Below are 12652 nucleotides of genomic sequence, written 5' to 3'. Positions count from 1 at the left end.
GGGGTGGGGGTCAGGGAGCTGAAAATTGATGTACTTTACTGCATTGACCTTGGGAACAAAGAGCATCTCTGAATCGAATATGAATCTCAAGTTCCACACTTTGAGTGTTTAGTGAGGTGAGGCTCCAAGGTTAGAGGCCTGTTGATAGAGAACTGCAGGACTACGGTAGATAGATGGATGGACCGTCCAGTACTCACTGCCGTCAGATGTGAAAGTCATTGGATGTACAGGAACTAGGTCGGCCAAGACTTCCCTTCCTTGTCTGAGTTGTGATTTAGGGTGAAGTGGAAACCTGTTTCTAGTGGAGTTCTTTGTCCTCAAAGAAGAGACAAACATCTTAATTCAGTGTATAGGCAGTTAAGTCCTGTAAGTGGATAGGGGCGGAGACCGTCCCTGATTGTGGACATTTTGGGAATGTCCTTGGCTTGGGACCAAATTACAAGCTCCTTGCGTGCATTAAACAGGATTAAGAAATGACCAAGCTGCCACATGTGAAGGCTTCTAGAGGAAAGACATTTTGAATGACCCTTTGCTGGAAGGAGAAAGTGGAAAGATCCTTCACGCCAGAAGTACTGGAGAGTGTAGTAGAGCAGATCTTCTTGAAATGCATGAGAAACCTCGACGAGAAAGCCTGGAGGAGTTGACTGACAAATTGCATTTCTTAAACACACTCAATGCTGCAATGGCATCCCAAACAGAAGGCCCTTTAGAGTCTGTTTGAAGATAGCGACTGATGCAGTGTGGCACATTATGGCTGTATGAGATGTGCGGGTGGAGAATCCTTGCTGGGGGAAATCCCTGCCACGGCTAGACGCGAAACCAGCTCACCCCGTGTGGTGCTCACGTTTGTAGACACTGGGAAAAGAAAGAGGCTAACTTAAAATGATTCTGACTGGCCACAGGGCACCAGCACAGCAACATTCTGGCTAAGTAACATGGTTCCATTTTCCTTTTTCCCCAAATTACATAAATTGCCTTTTTTGATCTCACTGCAATTCTGGGATTTGACGAGCTAGTGAACTGGTTTATATGTAAAGGTCTGAACACTGCACAATTGTTGTGGTGAAATTTCACAAAAATCCCTTAAAATTTTTAAAACGTAAATGAAACTTCTGTTTCAGAGTGAATTGTGGCTTGGTATATATGCTGTGCGAGCAAGTCATAACCTAGTAATTCGCAGGGCCTTTTACATGATGTATAAATTCAATTAAAAATGTACACAAAATACCATTGGGTGACATTTCGAGAAATTTCATGAAATTCACATAACAGGAAATGTTATCAATGTAATTAAAATGTTCCCCAGGCCTCCCTGTAACGATATGCAACAGTCAAGATAACAATTGCTTTTGTAAACATGTTATATTTAAACTATGTGAAAACAACTACATTGTGCACTGATTTAGGGGATGTGTTTTGTACAGTAAAAACTCCCGGTGTGACTGCAAATGCTACCAAATATATTTTTCTCTTGTGAAGAGTAGTAACCCTGTAGAGTGGTAATCCATTCTGAAAAAGCAGGGTGAGGCGAAGACCTTGCAGAGACTCACCGAGAGGCTGAGAGATGGAGGCGGTGAGCAAGGGAGCTCACACGTGGCTAGTGCCAGATGTCTGGCCTAACTCTTTGCCCGTTTTGAATGATTCAAGCCTAGACACTGCCACAATAATAGAGTTTGATGAACAAAAGGAGCATCTGAAGCATGTTGTTAAACTAGTGAGTGATAGTGTGAGTTTTTTAACTCTGGCATAAGCCAAGCCCTCCTGATTTTACCAAAATTACATGTGAAATATACGTATTTATAGGAGCTTTCAGGCAGCCCTCTTCATCCATTGGTCTGTTATTGTGTCATCTACATTTTCCTTCTGCCCAATACAGCATACAGCATTGGTCAGTGGGTCAGCCCACTTCAGACGTTAGCTAACTGACAGCATTCAGTCCTTTTATAAGGAGCACTTCTGCATGCAAACTAGTTCCCTTAAGTGCCAGTGTCTACAATGGCAATGTGTTCTTTTTTAGACCATGTTTTCTTTGCTTTTTGACAATGTTTTTACAGTTTGGGGAGGGGGCGCTCAGCAGTATCTCCAGCAATAAGGTTTTTAAAAAAACGCACAAAACAAGCATTGACAAGGTCAAAACCAGATCTATTGGCTTTGTCAAAGCTTGTTTCTGATTGCACTGAAATTGCAATTTACAAAAAAATGCTGAAAAAGTAGCAGCAAAAAAAACACATGCGCCCTCTGACCCACCTCTCTTGCTAATCTATTATCCCCATTGAGCTTTAGAATTTCTTGGGAAATAATTTTGGTTAGATCATTGAAGGCCAGTGATGTCAACATATAAAAAAGCAACCTTCCTTCCTTTTAAATGTCTAGTGACCAAAACCAAACTCATTTTACAAATATTCATTATCCTTTATGCTGCTGCTCCTTTTGTTATTGACTTACACCTGACTTGTTTCTAGAAATATTTCTTATACACTGTGCGGCCCAGTCATTTATCATGTCAACTTTATTGAACGCCAGGAACTAATTTAGCTCTTGAAAACAGCACAAACCGTTGCCCTTTTCTGTCAGACTAGCGATAGGGGAGATAATGTCCTCTGGCAGGACATTAGTCCTTAGACATTAGTGTAGTCGGAAAAACCTGGCTCAAATCACAGCTTGCCCACTAGTCTGTTGTGTGATTACAGGTAAATCATTTACCTTGCTACGCCTCATTTTCCTTAGCGCTAGAAGTGACTTATTTCAGAGGTGTGATTACTAAATGTATAAAGTGCACATCTAAAATGTAAATACCTCTTCCTCTCGCTTGTGCCATTGTCACAAGGGCAATCTTTTTATAAAATCATTCAAAGTTTGTTTAGAAATTATTTTTCATCATCCTGTGCAATGATGCAATCTAATGCATTGAAGTAAAACGGAAATATAAAAGAAGCACTGGCAAAACCAATAGGTCTGCTTAAAAAAAAAAAAGCTTGCTGCAGTGGAAAACCCAAACAAAAATATAGTGCTTTCTGTCTGCAAAGCCTTTATAGACTTTCACATGTGATGATTCTGAGTATCTTTGAGATGTAAGGTAGTTTCTTGTACTTTGCAATCAAGCATTCCACAGATTGAGACACCAAACAGCCAATAACATGAGGTGAGAAAGCAATGCTCCCCCAGACAAAGCTAAAGTCCTCTTGATGTATATTTTAAAGAATTAGTAACAGTAGCCTTTACAGACAAATGTCCTATCAAGTCACACCTAAAAATAAGTATTTTTGAATTATGAAGAGTGTTTTCATATTTTATGTTATCTGTTTAGTGGCTACCATAGTAGTAGATCTTTCAGTTGTCCACCTCATGCTTGGACTCCGAAACCCAAGCCAGGCCTTTAGCGTGAACCTTGCTGTTGCTGTTGGTTGTCTGTCTTGCCAACCTCTAGTGCCCAGTAGGTTAACACTTTACAGGCACACTCTCCTGGGAAAGGGAGAGGACTGTATGATCCTGCATATGTGAAGGGAGGAAATTAGGGCACATTATGTCTGAAAGACGTAGGGCGGGGGCAATGTAGGCCTTTGATAAGAGGACACAAAGTCAAAGATTATTTCAAAGGGTGGTACAAACTGCACCATAGGTCTGAGACGAAAGCACTGCAGATGGGAAGGCGCTAGTCTTAGAACTAGGAGAGTGGACGTGGCATTGTTGGTCTATGTGAGGTTCCACAGTCGTATATATGAGAGGTTGCTGGTCTGCGCAGTGCACTAGTGAGTGGCAGTGCAGGCTTAGGGCACTGGAGGTCCAAGAGAGTTGGCTGCAGTAAGGGACTGCAAGCACATGAAAGGAAAGTACTGGTTGGCAGTGCATATCAATGATGCGTAGCATTGGAGGCACATAGGAGGAGGATAGTAGCTGACACTGAAGGCCTGTGATGGGGAGCATTGCAGCCCTATGAGAGGAAAGTATGGGCTGTCCCTGCAGGCCCAAAATTGTAAATTATATTTATTTAGTGCTTACTTTTCTGATGAAGTGTTGATGTGCTTTGCTGCAAGTTGAATGTTACTCCGGAATCCAAGGGTAGAGGTAAAAGGTAGTAGATTAGTGAAAGTGTTTTTTTTGTTATTTCTTTGTTGGTTAGTTGTGGTAATTGTGTTAAGTTTATGCTTTTGACATCTCATGCATTCACTGCCTTTTTTCAAAGGAATGAATTGATTGAATTGGATTAGTAAAAGGAAGATGTGAGGTAATATTGGGAGTGATGGACAAATGTGTCTGTTGATGGGTAGCAAGGAAGCAACAAAGGCCCATGAGAGGAGGGTGCTTTTTGGTACTGCAGGTCCTGATAGGCTAGAACCAGAGGCACAGAAGGCCCATGAAAAGAAGGGACTAGTGTTCGCTGCAGGCCCTGAACAGGATAGTATTCGAGACACTGCTGGTCTACGAGACGAAAATACTAGTGGGCACTGCACACCCACAAGGGGTTTGTACCAGAGCCTCTGCAGGTTCAGGGGAGTGTACTGGTGGATATTACATTAATATGAGAGGAAGTTATTGGTGGGCATCTCAGGCCCTTGAAAGACTTGCAGTCAGTCCATAAGGGGAAGGGACGGGTGTGCACTAGAGGGACTGCAGGTCCATCAGAAGAACATACTGGTGGGTACCAGTAGCCCCTGAGGAGTTTGTACAGAGGCTGTACAGGCCCCTGAAACGAGGGTACTGGTGCGCACTGCAGGACCATGCAAGAAAGTTACTAATGAGCTTTAAAGTCCCATGGCCTGTTAGCATCAGGGGCACCATGGGCCCAAGAGAAGAGGTACTGGTCTTCACGGCAGACGTACGAGGGTGGGTATCACCAGAGTCTCAGCAAGCACCTCGAGAGGACGGTACTTTGGTGTCTGCAGGCCCTTAAGAGAAGGGCACTGACAGCGTCTGTAGTTCAGGACCTTGCAAGCCTGTGACCGTGAGCATCAGTGAGGCTGCAGGCCTACAAGAGACGTGGCACAGCATGCCTGTGCCAAGTGCACCCCCTTTCCCATGAAGTACAGTCTTCTGCTGTCCGCTCCCTGCACCAGGAATAGACTGGCAGAGAGCGGCCCTTTCTCAGACGTGCTGTTTAATGAGTTCTGACCTGCGGGGCTCACGTTATCCCCTTAAGACTCAGTCTGCCCTAAAGCAGCTCCAGCACAGGATTTATGTATTTAGTGAATGTAGAGCGACAGCGCTTTGAGAGTCAGAGCTCGCAAAAAGAGAACGCGGGAACCATGCATCCACCATAACACACCCAGCTCCTAAGTGGAAAATCTAATTAACGATTTGAAAATGGCTTCTCCTAGGTAATAGTGCTGGATATGTTTTTTTGGACATTTAGCCCTGCTTATGGCAGTGCAGAAGTTATTTTGCTGAATGAAAGGCTACCAACTGAATCCGCAGTTCAAGCCGTAGACACCTATGTTCAGTTTGAAGATCCAACTGGAATTATCTGGAGCTTTCTTCATGGCAGGGAATCTTGGGTCCAGAAACCCGTGGACGAGCAGCGAGATTTACAAGAAACCATTAGGAACTAATCAATGGGAATATTCACGTAGGTATTCAGCAGTGGTTAAAATGGAAAATAAAAGTGCATCTAACCACCATCTCAAAGTCCATATTTACTACTTCAAAGTGCGGGTAATCTGTCTTTAAAGGTATTGCACTATTTCTGAAAAGTGCTGGTATTCCCTTTCAAGTTAAAGAAGTGTGGATACTCAGTTGGTGTGAGTACCTGCTTATTTAAAGCACTGGTGTTTAAAGACTGTTACAATCAAGATGATGTATCCATAACACCCTCCTCATTTATACAAGCCCAGCTACCCAAGTGGTAAGCTTACCCCTGCAGACCCTGTGACCCAAGGGGGGCACTTAGTATAAAGCCACCTACTGATATATTTGTCATATGGGAGTTTCAGGGCCCCCCAACATTTTGTGTTAAGCCACTGCCAGCCCAGGGAGCCCCCATGGGTGTCAATTTACCGAAATGCCAGGGGTAGCGTAAGTGACATCATATGTCATTTGATCTTTACTTTGACTCACGCACACATGCTTACACACACACACACACACTCTCACGAAAGGTCACCCACAATGTGCATAGAACATACATTTAAAGGGATTTGTACTTACATTAACTGCCAGATAGTGCCTTATTCCAGCTAATTGTACTCTATTTTTATTACACTAATAGTGAAAAATGGTATTCACTATTAGTGTAATAAAAAAAATGTCAGAATACCAGGAAAGAGGAGCCCCTGTCCTGGACGAACTGCCTCTGTGTTCAGGCACTGATTTTGCCCCCTCTGAGGCCAGGGGTCACAAGGAGAAAGTGTCGCCTGGGGACCCCTACACGAGGTCCATGGTACCTCCTTGCCCCCAAATGTTGGCCGTTGTACTGGGTGACCTGGTAATATGAAACCCGCCCCTCTGCTTGGGACCTGCTCTAGACTTAAGGCTCGCGGAAGAGTTGCCTGCTTTAGGGTTAGGAACCCAGCTTTTTGATTGGTCGCGCGCCAAAGGTCACGGCCCCGCGCGGCGCGCCCGGGTGCGTGAGCGCCATGTTTGTGCGCGCGTGGCATTTCCGGCCCATTAGTGCCCGGCGTGGAAGGTGCCGAGGTCGGCTCTTTCAGCTGGTCATTACCGGGCAGGAAGCGGCCTCGCCGCGGGTCATTAGTACCGAGAAGGGACCGTGCAGTACCGCGCGCTAACGGCCGCGGCGGGGAGCACGCCCAACCCTGATGGATGGCCCGGGATGGCCGAGAAAATTGCTCGACAGAAAAGAAAATAGGAACACATTAGAGCCGCTCATTAGGGAAATAATTATATCAGAGCGCGCGGGAATCCGTCCAGTCCCAGCGATGGGTCACGGATCCTGGAGCGGGGCAGACTTTCCTCTTTGGCGCCGAGAGAGCAGTCGAGCTCCTCCGACAGGCCCGGCTTTTAGTCCGACCTTGTTTGTTTTAAATAACTCCCAAGTAACCCCTTGGCGAGCCAAGGATGCCCCTGGTTTATTGTAAACAAGGAAATGCCTCCACTTTGCCTAGCTGGGTAGTAGAAGAATGTTAATTGGGGTTCACCGAGCCCTCACACCCCTGAGCCCAGGTACAACACCACCTACTGTGATGATTATAGCCGTGTCCCGGCATTTAGCCTGGCAGATACTTCAAAACACACAGATTTTTTTTTTTTTTTTTGTAAAGATATGCATTTGGTTGAGACGGTAGAGGTGTGTTAAAAGGGGGTTTGCAGGGGCAATTATGTGGGGAAACATAGGGTAGCATATTTGTAGACACTGTATCAACATGGGTGCTGCCAAACTGAGGTCACTTAGGAACACCCGAGTCAACAGCTTGAGGAGTTGAAGCCTATTGTCATTGACTGTTGAGTAATAATTACTTGTTTCGTAGGGAGTGTTTCATGTGGTACTTGTATTATTTCTAAGCACTTTGAATACCAGTGCTATATTGTCCTATGGAGTGGCACTCAGTGTACCAACCTCAGAAAGATTGAAGGATCAGTAGTCCTTGTTGGGATTCAAATGTATGTGCAGATCACATATGTCAGCAGCAGTCATTTAACTCAGTGAGCAACACTTGCCTGTTTCTAAGGCTTGTATAAATAGTGCAATTTTCAGAGGTGTTTTAATGAGCAGGTGGTTTGGTTATGCTCTCAAGGCTGGGTTGGGAGGTTGTTACATAGGTGTGAATTTTGCTCCCATGAAATGAGCTGTAACAATTAAAACAGCTGCTCCCATGGCCAACAGTCAAGAACAGGCTAGCCTGTGTTAAATGTGTGTAGCAGTTTAACCTCAATGGACTCTTAAGGCCACTGGTGTTGGATGCTGCACATTGCCAGTGTTGCGATACTGAAAGGCTTGCAACACAGTAGTGGAAATCTTCTGATACAGTAACTCATACAACCAGCCTATAAGGAGCTAGGTTGATGAGTTGAGTGCTCAGTCTGTGAATACCACATTTGAGAACTACTACTGCTATCCCCTAAGAAGGAGAGATGTAACAAAGAGATAAGTCCAGCCACTTCATGGGCTCATCCCTCACACTGTGTCGGCCATAAATGCTCCTTTGGCACCTGGAAACTTGGGTTGGGATTTCAGACTCTGCCTTAACTGTGGTTTCGATCCTTCCTATCTGACACATGGCAAAGCTTGAGTCTGGCTCCTACTGTGTCTTTTACCAAACATGCCTCTTGCAGTCCACCGGGGTTCTTCAGGACATAAAACAAAACATGCACACAATTTAGTCTATTCTGGGGTTGTAATGAAGGGGGTCCAGAAGTGGGAGAAAAATATAGTTAGCAAGACTATCTGATGCTAAAGAAGACAAACCACATCAGCCTAGCTCCGAAAAAGCTCAACTGACTCCCATTGACAACATCTCCCTGTGCCTGAAAGAACTCTTTTGACTCTCAATGTCCCCATCACTTCAGCCTTCACCAATCTCCTTGCCCTCCTGTGACCGCATCACTGCAACCCTCAGAAGCCTGTACTGTCTCCCAGTGACCACATCTCTTGACACTGAAAGGTTCACTGGCTCCCAGTGACCAGAAGACTCTAAGTCTGAAAGAGCGCCACTGACTCTAATTGAAGCCATCATCTCAACAGCACTCACTAGTCTCCCTGGTTACCAGTAGTCTGTTCACCCCAGTGCTGAGAGAGCTCTACTGGCTCTTGGTGACCACATCAACCCGGTCTTAAGAGCGCTTTACTGGCTCGCAGTGACCACATCTCCCTGGCCCAGAAAGAGCTTCATTGACTCCATGTAGCTGCGTTGCTACTGCCTTTGGAGAACTTCACTGGCTCCCATAGAGCAGTGCAGCCCCTGCAAGGAAGGTTCCTCTAACGAGGATTTACAATTACTAAGCAACGAGAGAGATGGATTGCCAGCTTCAGGAATGGGTACAGACAATGCTAAGAGCCGACTATGGGTACAAAGAATAGCATAGCGCCTAATGTGACCGAAAACTTGCAGCACATTCATTCAATACCAGCACAAACATTATTTTCCAATGGCACCGCAGCCCTGCATGCATTGTAGGACTGACAGCTCTTTCTTGCCCTTTTTGGCCAGGTCATTGGCAGTGCACAGGCCCATTCGCCCAAATTCTAAATGTGTTTACATCAAATATTCGGGGATAGTGATCTGTATTTTCACTATTGTAACCCAGCAGCAGCTCACTAATATTACTGCAAATAATCTCTGTGATGTCCTACCATTTCTCATATGTGAGGTCTTGTTTTGATCTAATAGAAACTTTTTATGGCTGTTGCGAGAAACATAAACACAAAATTATTCTGCAAAATGTCTGTAATAGACTCACACATCATCCACATTTAAAAATAATGGAAAAATATATTTAATATTAAAGTTCACCAGGGCAAAAGACTCTGCAGAACAGAGCTGGCTTTATTAGCTGGGGCCCTGGGACAGTGCCCACTTTGCTCATGCCTTAAAACGTCTCTGTCTAGAGATCCACACTTTCCACCATTGCCGGCCTGGAAGTGCTAATGTTGTAATCTGCTTCCCTTCCTGTCCACTGCAGGGCTTCTTTCGACGGACGATCCAGAAGAACCTTCACCCATCCTACTCCTGCAAGTATGATGGCTGCTGCATTATCGATAAGATCACCAGGAACCAGTGCCAGCTGTGCCGCTTCAAGAAATGCATCGCTGTGGGCATGGCCATGGATTGTAAGTTTAGGCAGCGGGAGTGCCTCTGGTCATAAGTGTGGGCATCACTATCAGAGTGGGGAATGCGGATTGACAGTGTTGTCATCACAGTGGACTGTAAGTTTGGTTTGTGGGTGTGCATGTAAATGAAGTTCTGCATGTGGGAATCAGTAACAGCATACTTATCTTCTTAGGGTGCACATGTTGACATCACTGGGAGCTTTGGGTGTACTTTTAGTCTCTGATATATGTATTTCAGTTGCCATTTTGTGCATGTAGGCATTGATGTTGGCATTGGGTGTACACATAGTCATGGGGTCTACCAATTGGCATAATTGCAAACATGGGATATAGATGTGGGAATCAAGAGCATGGGGCCCATTTGTAATCATTGCTGTTGGTATATTGTGTACATGTGGACATTATTATGTGCCCAAAGTGTACACGTATGAGTTTCATCAAGGTGTCTACATATGCTTTTGATGTACCACATGCTTTACATGTCTACCTTGCTTCGAACATTACAGTGGGTAGGGAGTACATACGTGCGCTTCATTATTGAAATGGGCGTGCATGTAGAAATCTCTGTGAATAAAAGATGTACTTGTACTCTCAAAGTGCATATGTGGTCATTGCAGTTGGCACTGGGTCATTGGCACTGGATCATTGATGACAGCATGTTGTTTGGTCTGCCATGTTGTCCGAACACCTCGAAAACCTTTGAACTATCCTGATTTGTAATGACCAGTTATCTAACCCAGCATGTTGTGAGTTGTTCCTGCTTTGCGCATTTCCTAACACAGTTATTTTTAGGGCTTGCATACGGGACAACTTAAGCTATTCGTTGAAAACCTGTTGTCGATAATGCATTAAAATATATACATATAGTGGCTTTGGGTCAGACTCATGCTCTTGGATTGGAGGCTTACTGTCAATTTCATTCCCCTGCTTAGTGTTTAAATTAGTTTGTTTATTTGCCCTGCCACTGGAGCTTTTATTCTTTATTCTGTTCTGTTAGAGTTCTGTCTTTCCACTGCTTGCATTCAGGGGGCTCACTTTTATTTCTTCTAGCACACCATGGAAGTGCATGCTTTTTTTTTTGTATCTCTCTTCCTCGTTTGCTGCTCCTCCCCTCCCTCCGCTCTCCATGTGGTTCTCCCCCCCCCACCCCTCCACAGCTATGACATTGCTTAACCTACCAGATTTTTTTTTTTTTTTTAACCCCCGCTCCTCCATTCTAAGCAGAACAGCCTCTGCAAAAGCAATAGCAAATCAAGTAAGTCTGTATGGTATTTAAAAGGTGAGAGAAAATGGCTTTGCCAGAGTTTCTTGCTAATTCCAGAAGTACGGCTTGTTCTCTATTGGCTCTTGTTCCTATGGGACGGACATGGCACTTTTGTCATACACGTGGAATTGTACAGATATGTTTCTGTGTTATTTTGTGCTGGGACACAATGAGACACCGTGCCCCCCTCTGTCCTGCCCTTCTCTGAAACGTTGTTTCTGGTCATTTGATTTATAGTGGTATATGGCTCTTTTGTGGGGTTATAAGGCTGCAAGTGTTTAAATGATGGTATATTAGTAATGGAACAGGAGTGGTGGTCAGTGGTTGATATTAAGATGTGTAGAAGCACTGCCAAGGACCAGCCATGCCAGTATTCTTGTCATTAAAGGTAAGTTGGAGATCCATGAGACAGCCCTTCAAGAAAGGGCGGGGTGTAAGACTTTAGCTTGATGGTTAATATATCTCACCGCCTACACTTGTGTTGGCTGCTCGTATGTGGTGTGAGCCACCCCTCCTGTCATGTACTTTGGATGCCACTAAGGGGCAACTCTGTTACTGCTGCCCTCAACTGTCCATTGGTATTACAAGCTGCAAATGACACCTATGCTGCAGCTATTATGCTGATGCTGAGTGGATTTCATACCGGTATCACAATGAAAAAGAGCCACCCACCTCCTGCTACAAATATTCTGCATTAGAGTCCAGTTGGCCGGGTTGTATCACTGGGCAGAATGATGAAAGGACACTAGCATTTCTGGCACCGAGGTTAGTGCAGAGGTCAACCAAGCAAGAGGGTCAAGTAACCCAGCATCAGTGCTGTCCACCCACCTGCACAACAGCCCCTAGGCTGTGTCCTGCACCGAGAGGGCTGCACATTATAGTGAGATGGGTTAAGCTGCCCCACAGCCGGCTTCTCTCTAGCCGCTGCCCCCACTGAAATGTTACTTCGCCTGACAAGGCCACAACCTTTTAACGCTATATTAGAGTATTAATCACATCAAAGGAATGGCACCAATTACTAGGTGGCCGCCGCTTAGGACAAGCCATGCAATGTTATTGTGATGAAACTGCTGAGGTGGGGACAAACGTTGATAAACCTACCTCTCCCAAGATGGAGAAGGGTGCAAGACTTTAGGTTAATGGTTATTATACATGAGATAAATTAACGCCTGCAATTATAAGGATATTGGAAGTCACAGAGGAGTTCTGTGACCACATAGAGGGTTGGAACCAAAGGCTGAGTTCTCTTATAAGTTTATGGAACTCCAAGGTGACTTGCAGTATCCTTACAGTGTAGGCCAGAGGGTATTTTGTATTCAATATAATACGTGGTAACACCACCACCCTTCCCACAAGCCACTTAAATCCTTGGCGTCTTGCTCTTTCGTGTTCATTGCAGACAAGAAGAAGAATGGGAGAATCTGCACTGCTAAAATAAGCGCCCCAAAAAGCATCTGCACTTTTTGGAAAAAGATGTTCAAATCAGTTTTATGTAAGTCTGGTTAAAGAATACCATGGCTCAGATTGTGTAGAAAAATTCAGATATTCTGCCTGTCTCTAATATCTTATAATAATGTTGGAAAAATAAACATGTTGCTTTAAATATTTCCTTTCTTTCTTCCTTTCTCCTGATATCTTTTTTTCTTTTTAGAAGAACATATCAGAAGAAG

General features: G+C 44.6%; 1 protein-coding gene across 1 annotated transcript in view; it reads left to right on the top strand.

Moving 5' to 3' along the window:
* Positions 1-12652, top strand: part of THRA (thyroid hormone receptor alpha) — a 678981-nt gene that overhangs the window by 631013 nt on the left and 35316 nt on the right. The window contains exon 7 of the mRNA XM_069237417.1: positions 9571-9718. Coding sequence (XP_069093518.1) covers positions 9571-9718 — 148 coding nt within the window. The remainder of the gene's footprint in view (positions 1-9570; positions 9719-12652) is intronic.

The sequence above is a fragment of the Pleurodeles waltl genome, chromosome 6, assembly GCF_031143425.1.
Source record: "Pleurodeles waltl isolate 20211129_DDA chromosome 6, aPleWal1.hap1.20221129, whole genome shotgun sequence".
Classification (NCBI taxonomy): Eukaryota; Metazoa; Chordata; class Amphibia; order Caudata; family Salamandridae; genus Pleurodeles; species Pleurodeles waltl.
Note: the sequence above shows the minus strand (reverse complement) of the source record. Positions and strands in the feature narration are given on the sequence as shown.